Source organism: Taudactylus pleione, unplaced genomic scaffold (genome assembly GCF_031769625.1).
Source record: "Taudactylus pleione unplaced genomic scaffold, aTauple2 ptg000587l, whole genome shotgun sequence".
NCBI lineage: Eukaryota > Metazoa > Chordata > Amphibia > Anura > Myobatrachidae > Taudactylus > Taudactylus pleione.
Window position 1 is genome coordinate 508453 of NW_028284989.1, and position 24460 is coordinate 532912.

The following is a 24460-nucleotide window of genomic DNA, read 5'->3' on the forward strand; positions in this document are numbered from 1 at the left end:
GCATGCCAAGAGGCTGTGAGCTGATGCCCTTGGCCTCTGGCACCTGGGAGAGCAGCAGGGGCGTATCTATAATGGGTGCAGGGTGTGCGGTGCACACGGGCCCCCGGGTCCAGGGGGGGCCCGCACCTCACACCCTGCCCCCATACTTTGTAGTACTCACCTCTCTGAAGTCCTGCGTCGGTTCTCCCAGCGCTGTTCAAACGCCGGAAAACTTCTGCCGGTGTGGCCATTTTTCCGGCGTTTTGCGCATGCGCTGTGAGGAGATCGCCAGGAAAATGGCGGACGCTCCCTTTCCCCGGCAATCTGCTCATGCTCAATAGACACTGGGCACATTCTAGTGCCCAGAGTCTATTGATTCTGCGGTGGCCGGCCAGCCGTGACAGTCGGCTGCCACCCACCGGAATGAGAGATTGGTGCCTGCGTCGGGGGATGCACACGGGCCTCCTCCTCTCTAAAGACGCCCCTGGAGAGCAGTATGGTCTGGGATGCTGATTCCCTGATGAGCTGCCAGGAGCTCAAAGGCTGTCTGCAATGTCACTGAGCAGTATCCATCATTGCCTAGCTAGTGCAGCCATGAGAACCTCTGGTACTTACAGCTCTAGAGGTTCAGGTTCATTTTGAGAATGTGGCACCTGACATCACAGTATGCTCAATGTCTATGGGAAGAGCTAGATCCCCTTCCGTTTCTGTAAGATGATGTCATCTGCCAGTGTCCAACCTCATTCCCTACCATCCAAGTGGGCACAGAGGGGGAAAATATTCTTGTGGCGAGCGAAGCGAGCCACTGTGCCTGCAGTGTGGCGAACGAAGCGAGCCCACAAGGGGCCGACTTTCTTATTTTCGTGGAAAGTGTGGGCAGAAACCTCCACTTCCATCCTTACTCACGTCACTTCCAGGTACGGCTAGTGAAGGGGATTTATACTCTTCCCAATGTCTATTCTCATTATTCGTGTAAGGGCAGCTACAGAGTATTACTTCCCCTGCTCTGTGTGATCTTATTGTATATTCCGAAAAATCATATTGATTGGGAAACACAGAATTTATCATCATTGTCCATGGAAAATGGATTGAAGTGTCAGTCATGCAGAGGGCTCTACGTTCTGCATAGAGTTTTTAAACCTGTGTCTCAGACTATCAATGTCTAGGCTACATGGCCTATTATTTAGCTGATCCCTCCTGAACATCATACAGAATCAGCAGTTCCTGCATGATCTAAGTATTATGTTTTTTAAACAAAAATCTTATCAGAAATTGCTCCCAATTTCGCAAACTAACGCTGAGGTTCCCCATAGTTCTCAATGTGGATTTTAGTCTCTATATGTCAATTTACCTAGCTCCAAAAAGCTTAGCTTCATCTTCAGGGGGCACTAGCCCCTGTAGCATACAGGATACATTGGGTCTCATTCAGACATGGTCGCAAGCGCTGAGCACTCGCAACTGGGTCAATGTTATGGCCCTGTGCACGCGCAGCGGCCGCACTGCGCATGCGCAAGCCCCGGAGCGAGAGAGAGAATCTCTCGCTCCGGAGCTCTCTACAAAAGGGGCGGCTGTCGATGGTGATCGACAGCTTGCCCCGTTTTGTAGGCGGGGTGGGGGGGTGGCTACACAAACGGAGGCGTTCCTGACGGAACCCCTGCCATTTTGTGGGCGGCCGCACTGACATCAGCAGTGATGTCAGTGGGGAGCTTCCTGCTCTATCAGAGCAGGAAGCTCCCTAGGGCTTGCGGTTGCCGAGACCCAACCTTAGGGTCTCATCACAAGCCCCGATGGTCGCGATGGTCTTGACCATCACGACCATCACCCTGGTCAGTCGCTAAAGCTGTGGGTGTTAACCCACAGCTTAGCTAGCGACCAGGAGGCCGCACTAGAAAAAGCAAGCGGCCGCCCTCGTTCAGAGCGAGTGGTCGCTTCTTGCGACCGCCTCTGAATGAGGGCCATTATCACCAGAATGGGATCTTTGGATACATGAAAAGTGCGCAACATCTCCTTTGCCCCTTTGGCCAATTGTTGCGTACTGCGTATGCAGTGCGCGTGCGCAAAGCGTTCACTGCGATCGGGACTGCGATCGCAGTGACTACGCAGAGTGATTGACAGGAAGCGCCATTTGTGGGTGGTGACGGGCGGTGGTCAGGGAAACGCAGGCGTGGCAGTCCATTTGAATGTCGTTGCATGGGCGTGCATAAATTATCCACTGTGATGCCCTACTCAGCCTGAGATCTCATAGCGTGCGCTGATGTTAGCAATTTCTGAGTAAGGTCAGAGCTTGTGCAAGTGTGCGTGATCCTGCGATGGTAGTCGATGTTACTGATGGTTTCGCAGTCTTGCTAAGTATTACGGATGTGTGTAATGGGGGTCCTTATGTTATGCTGCTGCGGCGGCATAGCGATCGCAATGGATTAGCGTACTATCGCAGTGAGACTGCGTGCACAATCACTATTGCAATCGCACTTGCGATCGGTAGTGAATCAGGCCCAAAGGCATCAGTTATCACGGAGAATAGTGGTGATAGATGTACAGTGACAGGGATTTCAGGTAGACATTGATAAATAGGCCCTTATTATAACTGAAACTGCCGTATACGCTGCATTTTCCATTGGAAGTTCATTTGAATTTGAATCTCTTTAATGCAGTGTAATAGTTCGTGCTGTTCAATAACTCATTTTTAAAAAAGGGTGTAAATTAAGATAACGCCATAGCACAGCCGGGGTTAAAAAACAGATATATTCATATTGTTGGGGTCAAACTCCTGTGAGATAGCGCCAGCATGCGGTCCAACCAGTCCTGCGTGTTCTGCCTTGGGGCCCTGCTCCAGGAATGCTGTGGCGTTAAGCCACGGGCCTCACTGAGTGAATAGAGATCGCATTGCAGAATTTGCAGGGCATGGAATGTGTAAGGGGTGCAGCCTGGAGCGTTGAAATTACTGTGCAGGAGCAGCAGCCCAGCCATCAAACCCTAATATATTACTCCCTAGCACAGAGCTTTTTTTTTTAACTTAGATATTGAAATTTATATTGCAAACACAAACAAGGGCTCTGGAAGAACCCATAGCAACCAATAAGACGTGCTTTAATTCTCTAAACTGAAGTACAATGAAAAGCTTGAGTTCTATTACTGTAATGTCCTCATCACATCTGCTGAGAGACTGTTCCATGGATCTAGAAACCTTATGTTACCTGTCGTCCGTCCTTGCTACATGCTACTATACACTTTCTGCAACAGGTCCAGTCAGAGGAAGGACAGGGGAATACAATGACAGGAAAGGGTGCATGTAACCGTGAACACAGCCAGTCACCTGACCATATCCGCCCTAGTGCCAGTGAATAGAATATTCACCAACACACTGTATGGTTGCCTGTGGAGTACATTGCTATAGGTAAGTGCAAGTTCCTTTCATAGTTTTTAAATATGAAGTTGCGGGGATAATTTTTGCCCACTGTTTTAATGTCCCAGGGGGGTAAATCCAAAGGGGAGATACGGGGGGGTCGTGGTGTTGCAAATCACATAATTCACGGCCCAGACCCGTGCAACGATTTGCGTCATTGTGCAACACAGGTGGGGCTGGACCACCCCATCCGTACAGTTAATCAACTCCCCTTGTGAGTGCGGGAAAGTTCCCTGAAATTCAGGCATCTGCAGGACATTCTGGGAGAGAAAGCAAGTGTGACCCCCAATTGCTGCAGAACATGTATTAAATGAAGACGGCAAAAGTCTGCTAGGCTCTTGCATTTTACCCTTCAGCAGTATATTATTTACCAGCTCTGAGGTTGTGCAGCATTGCAGACTTTCCAGACTTTCAAGTTCCATGAATAGTCCTGAAGTAGTTTAGATTTGTCTAATGATAGACCTGTAAAATACATCTCCACAAAACTTATCTAAGACCTCCCCTCCCAGATTCACCAATGTTCCGGGTAGAAATGTGAGGTTCGGTGCTCCAGAAATCCGAATCCACCCGAATTTCGTGAATCCGGACAGATCCAAGTCACGGTTCTGATCTTACCGCCGTTTGGAATTCGGATTTTAATTTGATTGCATTAATTACATGAATTTAGTTGTTTTGGATTTTTTTAAATCAAATTTAAAGAAAAAAACATCCAAAACCAAAAGCCGAAGATTAATCCAGATCCAAACCAAAACACGGGGGGGGGGGGGGGGGGGAGTTCCTGGTATGGTATATACAGTATTGTTCATCTTTACAAATACGCCTTCTTTTAATAAATTTGGACAGAATAAGCAAGTGAATTTTCCAGCTATGAGTTTACGTACGGTTACTGGTAACTTATTTATACTGAAGAAGAAAATCTAGTTTCCTGGTATGTGGGCTAGTTATAGTGGGATAAAAATAAAATAGGGGTTGTTTCCGCAAGCAGTATTACAAGAGGACAGCTCATTTTAACAGTGGAATTAAAAGAAAAAATACAATAGCCTCATCCTTTTCTGTATAAACACTGGCTTTATAGTAGTGAGACAATAAGTACAATGGCTGTTATTATCCTGGCAGGTAGTGGACTGACACAAACTTTGTTTTGCTTTAGGCGAGATAGATAGGAGCCTTTCACTACAGATTGATTGTATCCTTTCCAGTCTAGCAAGAGACACAGCTTCTGTGCTTCCCTGAAGCTGGCTTGTTTGTTGCAAGGCTTTGTATTGAATGAAAATACTTCTACGTAGTACATTTAAATGACTAAATAAAAGTCTAGATATTAGGGCTGGACTTTCATTATTGGTATTTGTTGGCAAGGTCGGTTGGCGCTCCCGAGTGCAATGATACCAGTGAGACTAATGTCGGAGTGGGTGCATGTTTAGTTACACATTATGTGCCCGATTCTAAATTGGACACAAGTGGCAATGCGGACAGATCTCAGCCTACTGCACAGAAGCCAAAGGAAGAAATCATGTGCCCGGAGCAAGCCTACGCACAGCAACAGAGATCGCTAATTCGCATGGATTGATCCATCGACGGACCACATTTCGGCGATCAGAACAAGTGGAGGTCAGGGCCGGCAGCAAACAAGAATAATCTAAATGATCAGGGTCAAACAAAGTGCACACTTCAAACTGATGCAGGGCCTGATTCAAAGGTAAACACAGTTCATGCGCGACTGTGATTTCCCACGGATTCGCAAGTGAGATCGGCACTGGGTCCACCTCTGAATCGCCACTCCCCGTATTGCCGTCCACAAACAGTCTCTGCCTAGCAATCAATTTGCAATTAAATCTCTACTGTGAGCGATAAGAAAAATTAAAACTTGATGCATGCGCACTGTGACTTTTGCGCATTCACAGATTACCAATAATCGCTCAACTGTTTAATCATCTGCATTGCGTCCATCTCTGAATCAGGCCTAAAGAGAGGAGGTTGCCCATGTACAGCCTCCGAGCGGGCCAATCCTCTCTTACCAACTCATGCGCCAAGTAGATTCTGGCACTGTTCCAGAGCCTACCCTGAATGAGCTGACCTCTGGTAACATGACGTCTTCTCCATTTTCCCCTGGATCTTTCTACTGCACATGCTGAGATCTCTGGGATAATGTCATCTGCACCATTTGTCTGGTCATTTCCACGGTGTCGGCAGACAAGTAGGTATGTTGTTTTGGTGCAGGATGCGTGCTGTGTGACTCGGGCCTGTTTGGGCTGCGCATCCTGCTCCCATTATGTGTACACCCATGTTACACTCCTGACAAGCACAGGAGCTGGTATTCTCGCATGGACGGCCTGCCATCCTGTCTCACTCCTCTGCTTCCAGCTTTGCCTCACAGTTTTCTCTTTAATGCCCGGCACCTAAACACTCCCTCTCCTAACACTGTGTTGCCGGTTATTTTCATGACTACAATACTTTTCCCCAGGGGTCGAGCACCTGCGAGATAAGCATCTGGTAAAAGGCGTGACTGCGGATGTGTCAACCTCTAATTTAGGCATAATAATGTTAACACACTTTTACTGTAATTGGCCTATGATTACCTGCACAATCCCTCCCTAAATTTACTAACTGTTGGTTTTGGTTCATTGGTAACCAACGGACATCGACATCGCACCGTTGTTAAAAAAGACGATTTAGGATCCATCGAGTTTCAGCTTCAATTGATACCCGACGTTAATGTCAGTCTGTTTTGCAGCTCTGAATTCCATTGGTTTTGACCAATTCAAGACCGAAGGTAAACAGTAGTTATAAAATGATGGCAAACCTGTCCAAACAGAAGCACTGCACAGATCTGTATGATCAGTGCGAGCTTCATTATGTTGAAAAGTTAAGAAAGTGTTTGGTAGCGCTTGGCTACTTTTCCTTGAAAAAGTAGCCAAGCACTACGAAACGCGTTGGTAACATCCGGGCAAGCCAAAGATAAAGCCAAGTAGAATTAAGAGCAGTCGAGCGGGATGCGGCCTCTGACGTCATCAACAGCTGCGTGCGGCATCCAAGAACTCTGAAGAAACCGGACCAGGTATGGTGAGTGATAGGGAATGTTCACCACTATCGATTCTGGCTATAGCCCACCTTTTTGAAAAAGAGTATAAACATTGGTGCTGGAGTTTTATTTATTTTATTTATTTGGTTTTATTTAATTTAACTTACTCTATTTTACTTCATTTTATCCTGTTTCATTTCATTTTTATCCCTCTTCGAGTCCTCCTCTTATTTCTGCTCCCTCCATAACATTTCCTACTCACTTTCATTTTTTACAGCCATGCTTATCACTTTTTAATCACAATAACAGAGGTACATATTAGCGCTCAATCTATCCCCTCAAGGATCGCAACCGCAGCTGTGTATGCAAATAGAGCGATTGTTAGCCATTGCGCATGCGTATAAGCCACAACGTGCATGCACTGAGATCGGCTGTCAGCGTTTGAGGGTGGTGAGGGGGGAGTGGTTTGAATGCCGTTGCGTGGGCATGCATAAATTAGCCACTGCAATTGCATACGCAGCTTGAGAGCCCAATGCGTGTCAGGAGAGCTGCCGGGTATGTGGCTGGTCAGACCTGCTGCAAAAGCAATATGGCCACTCGCTGTTAGTCGACGGTACCAATGTTTATGCTGAAGAGCGGCATTGGATGGATGTGAGAAAGCAGTAGTGGGCGTCTTTATACCAGCTGAGCTTTGGCAAGCATTAGCATATTTTCTGCCGCTGCGTTCCTTGCAAATTCACAGCTGCGATCGCATTTACGATCCTTAATGAATCAGGCCCTTATGCTAGCTATACACTAGTCCATGTCGTACAATGAATCATGTGGAAATCGTGTAGTTTTTAAGGTAGGATACGATCCGATGTGCATATCGTATGATCAGATGTGCAGCCCATCATATCTTTCTTTATCGTATGCCAATCGTGCTGTGTATTTGCGCATGCGATGCATCGTGCATCCGGGCGGCGTCATTTGTTAAAAAAAAAAAAAGACTGATGCACGCACGGCAGGCTTGCCTACCCTCCCGATTTGGTCGGGAGCCTCCCGAATATCAGTTGCTGCTCCCGACCCCCCGGAAAGGCAGGCAAGCCTCCCGGCTGCCGCTTGACCCCCCCCCCAATTACTACAAGAAACCCCCGCAGCGGGGGGCCCGATGACACGGTTTGCGCTGAATCGCGTCATCGTGGCTCCGCCCCCTGCTTCACAATGCCAATATTTTCGGTATTGTGAAGAGGGGGCTGAGCCACAATGACGCAATTGCGTGGCTCCACCCCTAAAACCACGTCATTACCCGGCCACGCCCCCTGCTCTGCACAGACATTCAGCTCCCTCCCGGAAGGAGGGAACTGAATGTCGGCATGTATGGATCCGTGATGCATGCATCTGACTTTAACAAAATAAGCACAGATGCAGGGTTGGTTCAGTGAGAACCATCCGTGCATCTGTTAAAAAAAAGTGTTTTAAAAAAAAAACCATTGTGCCCCCCCCTCCCAAAGAGCAACCAGCCCCGGGCTTTTAGTGACCCAGTGCTGGTTGTGCAACATTCGGGGTACCAACGATGTAGGGGCATACATGCCTACCCTCCAGGTTTTTCACGGGAGGCTCATGATTTTTCGGGTGACCCCCCGCACTCCCGGAAGGGTAGGCACTTCTCCCGCATTTTGCCCACTTCCTAGTGAAGTGGGCAGAATGGGGAGAATTTCCATGGTGACTTAATGACACAATTCTTCATGAATCATCATTTAGCCCGCCCCCTATTTAAATGTAAGCCAATCGTGGCATTTGCCGTGAAGGGGGAGGGGCTTACTGTTGTGAACCATCAGGCCCTGTCCCCATCACAACCCACATGCTTCTCCTCCCCAGGCTTCTCCCGGGGAGGAGAATCAAAAGGTAGGCAAGTATGTGTAGGGGTCCCCCGTATGTAAGCACAGCTAGACCCTTAATGCCCCGCATGCTGGTACTTGTGGTTCTCCAAGTACCAGCATGCAGTGGAGGCTTGCTGGGACCTGCAGTTCTATTCGTAAAGACAATGTTTTCACACTACACTACATAATCAACCCGGCACCCACCGATCAGTGGTCAGTGATGCTGGGGATAGCCCTGGGCTATCAGCCTAGGCCTGGGGTGCCCTGGAGAGGGGGACCTCTTTATTGGGTGGGTCCCCAGCTTCCCAAGGACTAGCGGTCAGGGTTGATGCTTTGGCTGGGGGGCCCGGTGAAAGGGCTCCCCTGGCTGTGGCATCAGCCCCCCGATAGAAAAAGTCTGGTGCTGGTTCTGGAAAATACAAGGGGACCCTATGCACTTTCCCCCTGTATTTTCCAGAACCAGGACCGGATCAGAGCCCAGTGCTGGTTGCGCAGAATACAGGGGACCACTACGTTGTTTGTCCCCATATTTTGGCAACCAGGGTTGGTTCTGACTAGCCCGGTGCTGGTTGTGCCTACATATGGTGGACCCCTACGTCATTTGTCCCCCGTATGTTGCATAACCAGCACTGTGTCACTAAAAGCCCAGGGCTGGTTGCTTTTTTTTGGGGGGGGGGGGTTGCACGCCTTTTTAAAAAATATATATTTATACACTTTTTTTTTTACTTTTGTTTAACAGATGCACGGATGGTTCTCACTGAACCATCCCTGCATCTGTGTTTATTTTATTAAAGACAGATGCATGCATCATGGATCTCCCCGTGCGTGCATCAGTCTTTTTTTTTTTAACAAATGACGCCGCTCTGATGGTCGGACGCACGATGCATCGTACGTGAGAACGTATGTATATCGTGTGTCAATCGTGTGGCCGTGACTGCCAGGGAGTTGCCGGGGAGTTCAAGGGAAATCATAAGATGAATCTTACCTAATGCTGGTCGTACGGCCAGCATTAGTCTCTCATAAAATGTAGCACATTCATTAACAGCCATGAGAGAAGATTAGATCTTCCACAGAATTCCGTTAGGCATTTGCTTTAGTCTTTATACTATTGCAGTAATGTTCAGCTTGAAATCAATATCTCCATTGAAGGTTGTAACGCACAGCTTTGCTATGTATTTGTATATGGGGCATGCCGGTCTACACACAGCTATTTGTATCATCCTGTATTACACATGCCACGGAGCTGCTCACTTATTTCCACATTCTTTGACATCTTTCCATTAGAGAGCAAAGTTGTGTCCACTCCCCTCTCTCCCTACAATGGGACAGGCTTGCTGCTTGTTTAACAGACAAAAACCAGTTATTCAGTCAATAAAGAAAAAGTTTCATCCAGGGCTCCTGTAACTCTCTGCCTGCGATCGGGAGGAATCAGCATTATATCCACCAATAATTTGTATTTTCCAGATTTATCTGGGAGGAAAAATGACTCAAGAGATGCTGAGCTCACTGCACCTGGCAAATAAGGTGAGTAAACTCTTATTAATGTTTTTGTTCTTGTAAGATGAGCTGGAATTATGAAGGGTACATAGTCAGCTGATCGGGTCTGTTACAGACTATGCATTGGTAAAACTCTTTACTTCCGTTCCTAGCCACAGCAGATGGCAAAAAGAAGATTTCATTGTGCAAAGTAAGATTGTTGACAAAGGGATTTACAGTAGAGGGTGCATTTTGAGGAGGGGTCCTTACGGTATGCAATCGGGAAGCCGACTGTCTAAATACCGGCAGCCGGCTTCCCGACTGTCATATCCCTGCAAGGGTGAAATGCCGGGCGTCTAGATTTCCCCGACGCAGGGAGACTGGCGCCCGGCATCCCGACCGTAGTGATGCCGGGCACCGCGAGCGGACAGCCGCGGGGGGGGGGGAAGGGTTAGGTTTAGACCACCCAGGGGGGACTTATAGTTAGGCACCCCCCCGGGAGGGTTAGGGTTAGGCTAGGGGGAGGGAGGGTTAGGGTTAGGCACCCAGGGGGGGACTTAGGGTTAGGCACCCCCCCGGGGGATTTAGGATTAGGCAGCGGGGAAGGGGGTGGTTAGGGTTAGGCACTTAGAGGGGGGATTAGGGTTAGGCACTTGGGGGGGAGGTTAGGGTTAGGCACCCCTAAGGAGGGTTAGGGTTAGGGGGGTTAGGTTAGACAATACTTACCTATCCACGATCGGGATTTCCAGCGCTGTCAGGCTTCCGCTGCCGGGATTTCTGCTGATGTCGGGCTGCCGCTGCCGGTAATCGAACCGCCGGCCATGCGGCCGGTGGTATTTCATACCAATTCCATCCTTACTGCATGGAGGGCAGGTACATAGCTCACATCTGTCCAGAAAATATGAATTCCAACCATGGCGGCTCCAGAAGTGGGACTCCAGAGGGGAGTCACACCAACTGTCACCCCAAATGCTGCCAAGCATCACTGGCAGTTGGTGTGGCTCCCCTCTTTGCAGACCCACCTCTGTAGAGTCAATCTTTGTATAAACCCACCTTTTTTTGGAATACTTACAATATGTATAATGGTGCAGCGATCACAGCAATTACCCACAGTGGCTACTTCTCCTCTGGGCACAAGGAGCACGACCTCTTCTCGCCCCTCAGAACTGACAGTACTTGGGGTGGCAGCAGATGACCTCAACCACAACATACAGTGACTTTAAGACATATCTCGTGTGTGGTCACAACAGGGGTTTACTTTGTGACTTCATCGCCCACATGTGCCCAGTTTGAGAGAAGGCAAGAAATTGTGAATAACACTCCATAACCTTATCAGCAACTTCCTCCAGTCATGACAATAGTGGGGCATAAGCTTGTCAGATATAATTCCTTCGTTAGCCGGATTCTTTTAGAAAACATGTCATGGGTCTAGGCACAGAGGCTTATCTATAATGGGATCAGGTTGTGTGCACACACCACACACCCTATGCCCATTGCATTTGCTTACCTTGTGGCCACTGGCACCATTTTCCCATCTATTTTGCATATGTGCAGTAGACTCTCCTCAGTACATGCGCCGACAGGATTACATCCGGGGTATTATATGGCCCGATGGAGATTCCACGCAAGCCCCTTCCTCTGACAAAACACCTCCGCCCTGGCACATATAGTAACTTCTATCTCTTTACTGTACAGCTCAGCAGCCATTCTAAATCTGGAGCATCCTATACACCCCATGCTCCACGCAGTGTTGTGCTTAATCTGCGACCTGTCACAGGCGCCCGGTATTTGTATTGAGACGCCCACTGGCAGCTTCGCATTTCCAATCATCTGCTACAAAGACGCAGCATTGGCCGCAGATCAGTAGCCAATCACTTTCCTTAATTAACCCTAGGGTCACACAGAATGCCCGCCGGAACTGAGACACACCCCGAAAACCGTAACGACATGTCAGCATTTTTGCAGCTACTCCCCTGTTACCTTCCCTAAATGCTCCATGACTGTCAATGACACTGCGGGATATGTACTCTACCGTTACGCATGTGCAGTATGACTTAGACGCATTTGTAGACCACCATAATCACTAAACTGCATAGACATCAGCATTACTTCCAGCTGTCCTTTCTACACTGTACAAATGAAAACATACTTGCCTACTCTCCCAGGACGGCCGGGTGGCGCTCCCCGCTCCCCGCCTACCTCCCCGAACAAAGCACCGCCCCCTCCCTCACCTCCTACACAAACCTCTGCTGAATCGCGTCATCGTGGCCCCGCCCCTGCTACACAATGAAAGTAATTGCTGCATTGTGTAACGGGGGTGGGGCAAAAATTATTAGATCAAGTGGCCACGCCCCCAGCTCCACCCACCAATGTATTGTAATATCCCAGCCACTCCCCCCCCCCCCCTGCTATGCCGACCTGGCTGCCCTCTCTGGTTATTTCAGGAATATCGCTCCATATGGCACTAAAAACAATAGGTGTATGAGGACACATCTGTATGTCCCACTTCCCCAAGTAACTCATCTAGGCCAGGATGTACTAAAGGAAAAATGCATTAAAAACCCTGCTTTCTGGGTTTTTACCGCATTTTTCATTTGTACTAAGCCCTGGCCGCACGTTTATCGGTGCAGAGGGTAACGCCATAAAAACCTGGCGTCACCCTATAGAAGCCTATGGGCTTCTTACCGCACCCCGCTCCCGACGCTTCGCCGCCGCCTCGCCGCCCTGCCGTCGCCCAGCGCTGGCCCCCACTGACCTGCTCTCCATGGTCGCCGGCCCGCGCTCCTCCTGGGCCCTCCACCTCCTCCTCCTCCTAATCTTCTTCTGGGTGCAGGGAGGAGGAGGAGGAGGAGGAGCCCGGGGCTTCCTGCACAGGTCACCAGCAGTAAGCTCCCGGGGCTCGGAGGGGGCGGGGTCCCACGGAGACCCTGTCACCGGGCATCGGCTGCTTTGCAAAGTGCAGCTCTTATCGCAAGAGCTGCCCTTTGCGATATTAATTGCATATTTTAGTACATATGTGATTAGTAAGGTTGCGGTGACTGGCGGAATGGTCACTGCAACATTAGTACATCCCGACCTTATAATGAATAGGTCAGCGCTGTGATTTCTGTATTGAACCTATATGAATTTTGCTAACAGCTTTATAACAATAAAAACCTCTTCCATGCACGTCATATATAGATTGTACATGGAGGGCTTTTGCAGAGTTGGTACTATACCAGCTTGTGTAGGTATCTTGCATGATTTTGTTCTGCATATGTAAGTGAATACCGGCATAATTAATGGCAGACCCACATGCCTTTTCAAACATTACTTCCAGAAGGGAGGAACGTGGAGGGAAGGGCCGTTCTCACGTAGGAAAAGACAGTGGGCAGGTTGCATGACGCATCACATTTTGCATACGATGAATCCCGCCACTCATTGCGAGCACAACGGGGTTTACTAACGCTGTATGCATGAAGGAAAACACAAATGACGGCTCTCCTGGTAAGAGCTGTCCTTTGCCATAGAAGGATTTCTGGGAGTCCTTCTGCGCGTGCGTCGAGTACCGCACACACCGCAGGGGGTGCTGGGAGAGATCCGATTGGAGATAAGTGGCCGAGATGCTCCGAATATAGATATGGCAAATATAGAGCTGTGACTGACAATCAGGCTTTGTATCATCTACCGTCTATTCCTATGTCCATAATGGTTAAAGTCGCACTGTGTTAGAAGTTCTCATATCTTATATCTATCTCCTGCTTACTGTACAGACTCCATTCATTTTCATTCACGCTTCAGTCAAGTCCATCTGCTGTTACATAACATATTTGTGAACAGTTTCGGTTTCACTGAAAATAGAAGTAATGTCTCAGTAATTCACAAGCATACCTGTCACTGGAATAACTCCTGATCACTGTCAGTCTCATATCTCATACATGGTGTCACCTCCTACCTATCTCATCCGCTCTCTCTGCCTCTAATACCATCACCATGCCGCATGCTCTCCACCCCTGACCTCTCTCCCTCTGTCCTCTCTCGCCTCTCCTACTGCATGTCCGCCATCTTTTCCTGGATGAGTGAGCTCCAGCCGGCTCCCTCCGTCGACGCAGCAGCCAATGAGAGTCTGTCTGACTCTCATTGGCTGGCTGCTATAACAAACAGACAGCCGCAGCTGGCGGCTGTATGTTTGTAAACTGTGTAGGGCAGACCGCTCTCACTGCGGTCTGCCCTACACTTGGGGCCCGGGGGACTAGTGGGGTAGTCCACCCATTGTCTGCTGGTGGCACTGCCGGACGGCACCCCCCCCTTTGGCTGGTGCCCCTGGCGAGTGCCATCCTGGCCAATGGGTAGATACGCCTCTGTCCACAGTTACCGGATGTTGGCGAGATCTGACCAAAGGTGTGGAGTCTAACTTGCCAGGAGGTGTTCACCAGTGACCCCTCCAGTTGGGATTTGGGTTTTAGCTGCACCCAGCAAGCAGGTCGCGGCCCTTTGGTCAGGTATCCGGTACAAGTGGGAAATAGAGGAACACAATCACAGGTGAGACCCAGGAGAATGTAACTTGGGAAGATATCCTGGATGCCCATTGAAGGGTACAGCACTGGCACAGTAGAATAGCACTTGAAGTAGTACTTAGATGGTATATGGAGTACACGTGCTGTGGACCCAGACGCAGCGCTGGCACAGGAGAATGATATCACAAGATAGTACTTGATGAATGTACAAAGTACACACGCTATGGCTTTAGTTGCAGCACTGTCACAGAAGAATGGTATCACGAGATGTTACTTGATGGATGTACTGAGTACACACGCTGTAGGTGAACACTAGAGATAACTCTTGAAAAGAGAGGAGCAAGGAACCTAGAACGTAGTAACGGCAAGTATACACTGGAAGTAACAACGTTGTACAGGCAACTTCCTGTTGTCCAGAGCCAAGCTAAATACCCTAAGGTAGCGGTCTATAGGATGACAGTGTCAGCTGACAACAACCAAGCTACCATTGGGTAAAGGGCCAGTCAGGTGATGAAGACTGTCGTGGCTGCGCCCATGACAGCACCCGCAGGAACCAAGTCACGGAGGAACGCATGGATGTCCATGAAGTCCCTAGGCATAATCCTCAGCATGTCACTCGCTGCCACACCTAGCATCTGACCACTCGAGAAGTCAGGGGAAGTCGACTCTGGGTTGAGTAACGGCCATTCCTAAGCCGCAACCTGACACATCCTTTGTCTCTACCTTCCCTAGCACACTCCATGTCACCAGTGCTCTACTCCTTTGTCTCCTGCCCTTGCACCAACACTGACTCCGTCTCCTCGCCCATATGTTATATGTTGGGTACAGGATCACTGAGTACTGAATCACATGTGACTCCTGCTATCTTTACTGAGTTTCCTTACACTTGTCCCTGTTTTCTGCCCTACACAGTCTATGGTGTGATATTAATATATGGTACTTGTGCTATGCAGTTATACAGATACCCCATTACTGTGCAATGATTTATCTGTTTACCATGTACAGCACTCATACACTTTGTGGCACATTAAAAGTAACAGTTAATAATAATATCACTGTCTTGAAAAACATGTTGGTTTCCTAAGTAGTAATCACTGACGTGGGCTTTGGGCCTGATTCAGAGCCGGGCGCAATTAGCGCTCGCTCGTTCAGAAAAAGGGGGTGGCTATTCAAATGAACCGTTCGCTCTTTGCGGTCTGTTGACGCCTCCATGTCTGAACGAGCGAACAAAACATGCGGACGTTTATTTGAAAAATACGCCCCCTGGCCGCTCGCATCATACGTCATGTCCGCTATTTATTAGATTAATCAAGTACATCGATCAGCGTATGAACTGCTCGTTATTCTTGTGGTTGGTTTTTCCTACCACTATATTGCGAGCAGTTCTGACTATAAAACAACCAGGTGACGTGGTCAATGACGCTGCTGTTTTAATTATGCACACCCATAAAACGCCCGTTTTGACCTTTAAGCACGCCTGCGTTCTTAATTCCACTCCCCGTTTTCAAGCACCTTCCCCTTTTACCACCCACATACGCCTCATCCTGTCACTCAAAGTAGCAGGCATTCGCTATATAGCGAACAAACGATTTTCGGCCGCACTGACTGGTTCGCACATGCGTATTATAAACCGCACGTATGCGCAGATGTGCGAACATCGCTCGGAACGAGCGTACTGCCGCTTACGAGTGGCTCTGAATCAGGCCCTTTGTCTGTATCTTTTCTACGTTAAAGTGTCACGTCTGCTGTCAAGATCTTGACCCTTGTCTGTGTTGCAATAAAGTAACATGTATTCAAAATGTAACTCTTAAGGGTCATTTACAAACCACAGAATCAGTGGACCCTTAATGCATACATGTGTGTTTCTCTACCATTGTGCAATCCCAAATCATGCTCTTTGGGACTGCCCCATAGTAGCAATATGCACCTAGTGTTACATGTTGGCAGATGCTAAAGTTATTGTACAAACTCCAAACCTCATTCTTTTTAGAACCACCTCTTTATTCAATTAAACTTTTCAGTTGTCCTCCTAAAACGCTGCTCAGTTTAAGCTAATTTATGACATTATCCAGAACATCACTTGGAAAGACATATTCGTCAAGGCTACTATGTATTGCGGGTTATTGTATCACCACCCAAATGTGTAAAAACATTTGTATAACTTCATTATAGGATCCACATCCCAATGTAGTCATTTCAGTTTTAAATGTGTTTTTAATGTTTTACTTAATCATCCATAGGTGATGACTTGGGGAACTCTGGGCACAATCAAACCACAGAAGAATTTTGAACCAGGAGCTGATATTGAGAAAATTAACGAGATGCTGCAAAACAAAGGTACTTGTGTTTAACCGCTGTTGACATATAGTTACTGTATACTTCTCATATTTATCAAAGCTTTGAGAGAGATAAAATTGTAAAGATAAAGTAGTAACCAATCAGCTTCTAACTTACATTTTACAGACTGTGGGCCTGATGCAAGTGCAACGCAGGTTCCCGATGGTCAGGAAACTGCTCAGGTGCCAGACGTGCAGTACGGGTCCTGCGTGATCGCATGCAGTTTGGCAGCAGACTGTCAGTGTTTGACAGTCTGCTGCCGGTTCCGGGCGGTGGCGGCCTTTGGTTTACTAAATAGAAGCGTGTCGCCGCCATTGAGGGGGAAGGAAGAAGCCAGGATCACCGTTGACTTACAGAGACTTCCTAGTCTCTTTCCCTCATCTGCGACGGCTAGCTTGTGTAACCTCATGGTCACTCAGCCGAGATGATCCAATTCTGCATGATGCCTCCGACTGCATTAACATATTAGCAAGGACGGAATTTGCAAAGCTTCTTGTGTGCGGCTTTGCAATTCCATCTTCTGCTGAATCACCTCCTGTGTTTGCAAAATGTCAGTTAGGAGCTGATTGGTTAAAACTTTATTTTTCACCAGTTTTTCTCATGCCAAGCTCTGATAAATACCCCATATTCTGGGAATCTGTACATACTGGCGTAAATATTTCAATTGAATTGAGAAATCTATAAGAATTTGTAGAGAAAACTCTTTAATATATATTCTTTAGTATAGTTTCTCACTACTGACATCTTGTGGGGGAAAGTCAGATGAGGTGGTGGAAGCCGATTGCATGGCGACCAACTGCTGATTCAGGTATAATAGCACTGTAACCAGCACTACCTCTGGATCAGGGGCGTTCCTATAATGGGTACAGGATGTGCGGTGCAGGGGAGGCCCGCACCGCACACCCAGCACCCATATTATCCAAAACTTACCTCTCCGAGGTCCCGCGTTGGGTGTCTCAGCACTGCTCAAAACCCCCGGAAAATGGCCGCGCAACCATTTTTCCAGCATTTTGCGCATACACAGTGAGGAAATTACCGGGAAAATGGTGGCCGCGCCATTTCCCTGGCGATCTGCGCATTTGCAGTAGACTCTGGGCACACTCTAGTGCCCAGAGCCTACTGATGCTGCGGTGGCCAGCCAGCAGCGTGAGTCGGCTGCCGGCCGCCAGAGAGAGAAGAGGGGGCCCCCGGACAGGGAATGCACATGGGTCCCTCCTCTCTTAAGGCGCCCCTGCTCTGGATCCTGTGAATTTGGGTTATTTAACAGGTGGCCCTCCAGCTGCTGTGGAACTACACATCCCAGCAAGCACAGCTGCATTTTCCTGGTGATTTCTCTATAGTACATATATCTGGGAAAATAGCACTGGAAATGTCTAATGGGAATGTAGTGGGCCTGTCGGACAGTATCCATATGGTGGATAGACAGTACATTGATAAACAGTGAATAGGTAGACACCAGACGGTTGTCAGAGACATAAGGTCAACAGGGTCAAAAGGTCGACAGTTAAATGGTTGACATCGACTTAGGTCGACCGGGACAAAAGGTCGACATGGTCAAAAGGTCGACATGAGAATGGTAGACACCTAAAAAGTTGATGCAATTTTTCATTATTTTTAGGGTTAGGTTGCAGAAGGGATGGTTAGGGCTAGGCACCATGGTGAGAGTAAAGGTTAGGCAATAGGGGGAGGGTTAGGGTTAAATAACAAAAAAAGTGTCTTCATTTTCTGTGTCGACCATTTTACCATGTTGACCTTTTGACCCTGTTAACCTAAATCCATGTCAACGATTTACCTGTCAACCTTTTAACCCTGTCTACCTATTTACTGTCTACCTTCTGGTATCTATTGACTGTCAAAAGGGGACTAAGTCGCGCTCAGTAGCTGAACTGGGTCCCCACTGGGCTCCTCAAACAAGCCCAGACCCTGATAATCAAAAACAACATCTAAATTTTGCATTTGTGTGAATACTCCAGCACATTACTGTGGCTAGTCCTCATTCTCTAGTGAACGGCACAATCTGACCAAGTTCTGACACGGGGAGCAACAATTTGCTTTCCTCAGATGCCACCATCTTGATGTGTCGACCATGTGCGTACCTGTATAAACAGCAAAAACATACACAGAAAATGGACAATAACATTTCAAAAGGAAGAAGGCATGGTATTTTTGTTGCACCAAGAGCCGCTGATGGGAGTCTCAGGCCCAGTGCTTAAGACCCATGCCTACGTTGGGCACTCGGTCTCGATAAAAGCCTATGCTTTAGACCTGTACAACTGAATGCAGGGCACGGACCACTAGGAAGCTCTTGGTCCATACAGCCACTCCCCCTAGTGCACAATCTCACTGAAATGGACCCGGGGCCCATTCTGCCCCTACCATAAATGCCATCCACCGGCCTCTCTTACCGCCTCTGGTTACTTAACCATCTATATTGCCTCAAAAGAGCCAACATAGTAAGTGAAGGTAGAAGTAATTCCCACATAGGTTTAAAAGCAATAAAGAAACTTCCAGGCGTAATATTAACATTAGGGATGTGCAGGCTCGGATAGGTTCGAGTTTGCATGCCGAGTTCGGATTTTTCCCTCCAAAAAAACGGAACTCAGAACGAGGCAAAACGTCATCTTGCATGGACAAACGTCATCATACCTGGACAAAAGTCCAGGAGTGATGATGTTTGTCCATGCAAGATGACGTTTTGCCTCGTTCTGAGTTCCGTTTTTTTGGAGGGAAAAATCCGAACTCGGCATGCAAACTCGAACCTATCCGAGCCTGCACATCCCTAATTAACATATGTAGATGTTTGAAAATAAAAGAAAACCATACAGTTTGTACACTGATAATGTTGCCATCAATTCATTTTAATTGTTTGTTTTACTTTGAATAACGACAGGTAACTGGCAAAGACTCATTGACCTAGTGACTCTGCTGAACAATAACCAGAGGCAAGAGGTGATTCAGTTGTACAAGACCGAGGTTCAGCAGGTATAGCCAAGAGACCACCACTCATTTAATTGTGTTTAAATATATCCCCATGGATATTATGTGTACTGTAAATACTGCTAGTACAATTCCATGTCTGAGAGATGCTGTGATTACATAGGGGTAGATGTACTCTGCCTCCGAGAGAATTAAAGTATCAACCAATCAGCTCCTAACTGCCATGTTACAGGCTGTGCTTGAAAAATGACAGTTAGGAACTGATTGGTTGGTACTTTATCTCCGTCCACTTTATCACTCTCCGAGGCTTAGTACATAATATCTTCAACAGGTATACTGTATTATATACAGTACTGTATGGTTTAGTGTGCTCCCTACTCTATAGGTAAGTCAAGTCATAACGGAGTTCAGTGACCATATGAAAGATCTTTTTATACAGGTCATAGAAATCCCAAGTGACTCCTATATAATATACAGTAGGCTGTGCATTATCATTTATCATTATAATACACGTTTATTTTACTAAAGAACACTGATGTGATGACATCAGAACTCAAAACAGGTATTATTTACAAGGGTTTATAGATATATTAACACGATCATACACATATGACTGATAATACGGGGTGATGTATCACGCCTTGGCGAGAAATAAAGTGGAAAAGTTGCGTAAAGCAACCAATCAGCATCTGTCAGTTCAAATACTGTGCTAGATAACTGGCAGAAGCTGATTGGTTGTTATGGGCAACGGTTTCAATCTATCTCTCCCTGCAGCTTCACCAGCGCTCTCCTACAGCTAGAGCTGGTGAGTTTTACTGCATAATTATTGTGTATTATCACTGCAGCCATTGGATTCACACTGTGGCCCCCATTTATCAACGATATTAAACACCAGTGCAATTTTTCATTTAGTATGTACTGGACGGTATTTAACAATACTTACCCTTCTGGCGATGTCCTCTGCTGGGCTGCTGGCAGAGATGGGGCTCCAGTGTTATGCTCATGCGCTACGGTACGTCTGCACACGTGCATGACACGGGGACCCGGCAGTGCCTGGAAGGCTTTGCTGAAGCCGGAAAGGCACCGCTGGGTCTCCTTTGCCGGCAATGCTTGACAAACAGCGGTAATCTTAGATTACCGCTGTTTGTTAAATCTAGAAACCTGGCATAACCCCTTTAGCGAGCTCTAAAGGGGTTATACTCATACTTGCCGACAATCATCTCCAGCCTTCCGGGAGGGAGCTGATTGTCGGCTAACAGGGGGGGCGGGGGCGGTCATTGGGGGCGGAGCCGGGGGCGGGCCAGCCAGTTGGTGGTACATTGGGGGTGGAGCCGGGGGCGGAGCCGCACGATCGCGTCATCGTGGCTCCACCCCTCTTCACAATGCCGTTATTTTTGGCAGTGTGAAGCAGGGGGCGGGGCCGCGATGACGCGATTCAGCGCAAATCGCGTCACCGGCTCCCCCGCTGCGGGGGTTTCTAATCTTTTCAGGGGCGAGGACGGGAGGGTCGGAGGCTTCCGGGAGGCTTGCCTGCCTTTCCGGGGGGCCGGGAGCGGAACCGAAAATCGGGAGGCTCCCGGCCAAATCGGGAGGGTAGGCAAGCCTGGGTTATACTTCGTTGGTAAATGGGTGCCTGTATTTGGTAGTGACACCTGGATATAGTTGTGCAACGAGTTTCATTGGCAAACGTAGGATTTCTAGAGGGGGGTTTCCAAATGCTTGATTTTAGAGTGAGTGTGGCCAGTCCATGAAGAGGGTAGCATTAGCACTTATCCAGCTTTAATATACATCATACAAACATTACAAAGTGTATTGTGTGTCATAATTCCAGCATATAGAGGACCAGCCATCACAGTAAGCCATTAGATGTGTCAGTAGGGCCATCCTGCCTGAGCTGAATGTTTTTATTGTAGATGTGGGCAACATTCCAGAGCATTTTTTCAGACACCCATCTTCTGTCCATATTTGAAAAACAAGGGGGGGGGCGTTGGGATGGATAGCGCCAATGCTCTTTATGGCCCAGGGTGGCCAGGGCACCAAAAAGACTAGTTATGGCTCTGGTACCATTCTTGTGATGCTGTCTGCTTATTCTATGCAGGTGCAAAAGCGCGTGGTTCGAGGAGTAAGATGGAGTAATTTGCAGAGGTGCAAACATTTGCTGAAAGTAGGAGTGTTTTCTTTGCTGGTGGTGATTGGGTTTCATTATAAACTTTCCAGAGCCGTAACCAGTGATCCTATTGCATACCACGCCCCCTCCATGTGATGTCATATGGAGGGGGCAGGGCCACGAACGCCACGAACACCCTCAGGATGCCCCATGCACACCTGCAATGTCCTAAGGACCCTCCAGGCGGCACTGCTGCAGAGTCAGTCCCCGCCCACAGAGCTCTGCGCTATGTGCGGCCGCTCTGCCCGCACACCCCTAGTTGTGGCCCTGATACTTTTACCCACTTTCCACCTTCCAATTGCACTTTGGTTGATAAGTGCTCTTCTATATGTAGAGTGGGGGTGCTCGTTACTTACATGGACCTATGGGCTTCATGTTGAACTGTGCTGTAACGCCCACTAAGATGTGCCAGTAGCCCTGGCGCGGAACCCCCAGAGAAATTCTGGCAGTGAAGCTCCCAGATACTTGTTTTGGGGCTTCCACATATATTTGGACTTGATGTCGGATTTCCTGCCTCTCTTCTGGTTTGTGGGGAGGTCACATGATTAGAGAGTAATCATGCTATTGGAAGTGCGATGGCAGACCATCTAGGTTCCTCAGTGTAAATCCAAGTTATGTGTCAATAAGCGAAAAAGAAAAAATGTTATGCTGTAAAATATATATATATTTATATTTTTATCTAGATGTTAGTGAATAAAAGCCACATTACATTACAAAGTGGCTGACTGACTGAATGCTACCAAAATGTAACTGGTACTATCCGGTGTACAACTGCATAGACTTGTCAGCCATTGAATAGCTCGTAATTGCTAAACTGCAAAGCACATACCCAGCACATGGAAAAAACTAAGGGGTCTATTTACTAAGCAGTGTTAGGAGACAGAGTGAAAAGTGATAAGAAAGTGATAAGGTGCCAGCCAATCAGCTCCCAACTGTCATTTTTCATACACAGCCTGTGAGATGGTAGTTGGGAGTTGATTGGCTGGCACTTTATCACTTTCTTATCACTTTTCACTCTGTCTCCTAACACTGCTTAGTAAATAGACCCCTAAATCACTTCACAGATACAGTATGCAAATCGCATAACCACTGGTACTGTAGGGAAAGAAAATAATTTGTTTCTGAAACCCCGGAGACAAACATTTGTATACCATGTCAATAAATTTGTTTTAGCTGGAAATTCGATTCAAATCATGAGGTGGCTATAATGCAAAATATTCCATTTGTCAGTCAGTAATATAAGTATTTTCTTTTACTATCTCAAAACAAATTGGTTTATTTCGTGCACATATCACTTACCCTATCCCAAAAAAGAAAAGGGGCTCCTTGATATTTGATAACATTTTAAAGAATTGTTTTTTTTTATAGCACAGGAACAATTTGGCTGAACAGATCCTATGGTAAATGTCTATGTAGTACATAACAATATACTAATATAATCAGAAGTGAAATAAAAACTGTGGATCTCCCTATAGCGAAATTTTGAAGGGGTCCCAATCCCTCCCCTCAAATATCTTACCGGGCCGCATTGCTGTGCAATTAATTCTCAGATAGTAAAGCTGGCTACACACTAGGCGATATATCGGCCATTCAGTCCAACGGCGATATATCGAGAGCAAGTCGGCAGGTCTCTTCCCCCGATATGTCTGTGAATCATTCACAGCCATATCTGCAAATAAATTGGCGCATCTTGCTGTGTGTACGTGAGGTCAGCTGACTATCTGTACACATGCTGCAGGGAGCGCCGGTGATTGACATCTCAGCTGGTCAGGCATATTCAAATGCCTGCCCAGTTGTGATGTCAGCACACGACACGCTGAGCGACCGGTTGGTAAGTGTGTATACTGTAGCTTACCTGATTGACCGATCTGACGGCGTGACGGCGAGTCGGCAGAGATCTGCCTGGTGTGTACCCACCTTAAGAAAACATAAGAGATCCATTTCATCTGTAAAATAATTTAATTTTGGAGCCCTGACGTACCAGCTTGTGTGCTTCTGGGGCCTCAAAAGCATTGTGGTGCCAACAGTGACCCAGGTCACCAAGACTTTGGGCAGGTACTGGGTGTTGGGGCCGGGGGGAGCATATGTACACTCCACTGTTTTATGCACTAGGGGCATGATTGTAGGATCACATAGGGTGTAGTGCACTCACGGGCACCTACAGAAGTCCAATCCCAGGTAATGTGTACCCAACACCTCTCTGTGCCCCTTTAAATGACCACTGATAATAGACACTGTCAAATGCAAACGCTGCCCGACTCTGCCATGAATGCAGCCTGCAGAGGACATGACATAGAGAGGAAAGACTTGGAGCATAATCTATGTCATCTACATGGGGCTAGCATCTGCTATCATGTTTGTTTGCACCAGTGTGTATAATAGTATATTAAAGAACCACCAATATCTCTGTACAACAAATGAATACTTTTAATTTGTTTCCTTTCTAAAAATAGTCATACTGTACATTACTAATTTCTATTTTTGAGCTACACTACTTGCACTATACTGTATGTACATTAGTAATATAGTCATAGTGAAAAGCTATTTTAAAATAATCTGATATTTTCCTGATAGAAAATAAATAACAGTTGTTTTAATTCAATCAATCACAAATAAGAACACAAAATGAAACAAACATACAGCATACAAAACAAACATACAGTATACAAAACAAACATACAGCATATGAAACAAACATACAGCATATGTAACAAACATACAGCATACGAAACAAACATACAGCATATGTAACAAACATACAGCATACGAAACAAACATACAGCA

At 47.2% G+C, this 24460-nt stretch overlaps 1 protein-coding gene across 1 annotated transcript in view; it reads left to right on the top strand.

Annotated features, from left to right (window-relative positions):
- Positions 1 to 3280: 3280 nt before the first annotated feature.
- LOC148481234 (annexin A2-like) overlaps positions 3281 to 24460 on the top strand; it is a 37951-nt gene continuing 16771 nt past the window's right edge. Inside the window, exons 1-4 of the mRNA XM_088453774.1 lie at positions 3281 to 3373; positions 9728 to 9787; positions 16476 to 16572; positions 19463 to 19554. Coding sequence (XP_088309900.1) covers positions 9746 to 9787; positions 16476 to 16572; positions 19463 to 19554 — 231 coding nt within the window. The 5' untranslated portion in view covers positions 3281 to 3373; positions 9728 to 9745. The remainder of the gene's footprint in view (positions 3374 to 9727; positions 9788 to 16475; positions 16573 to 19462; positions 19555 to 24460) is intronic.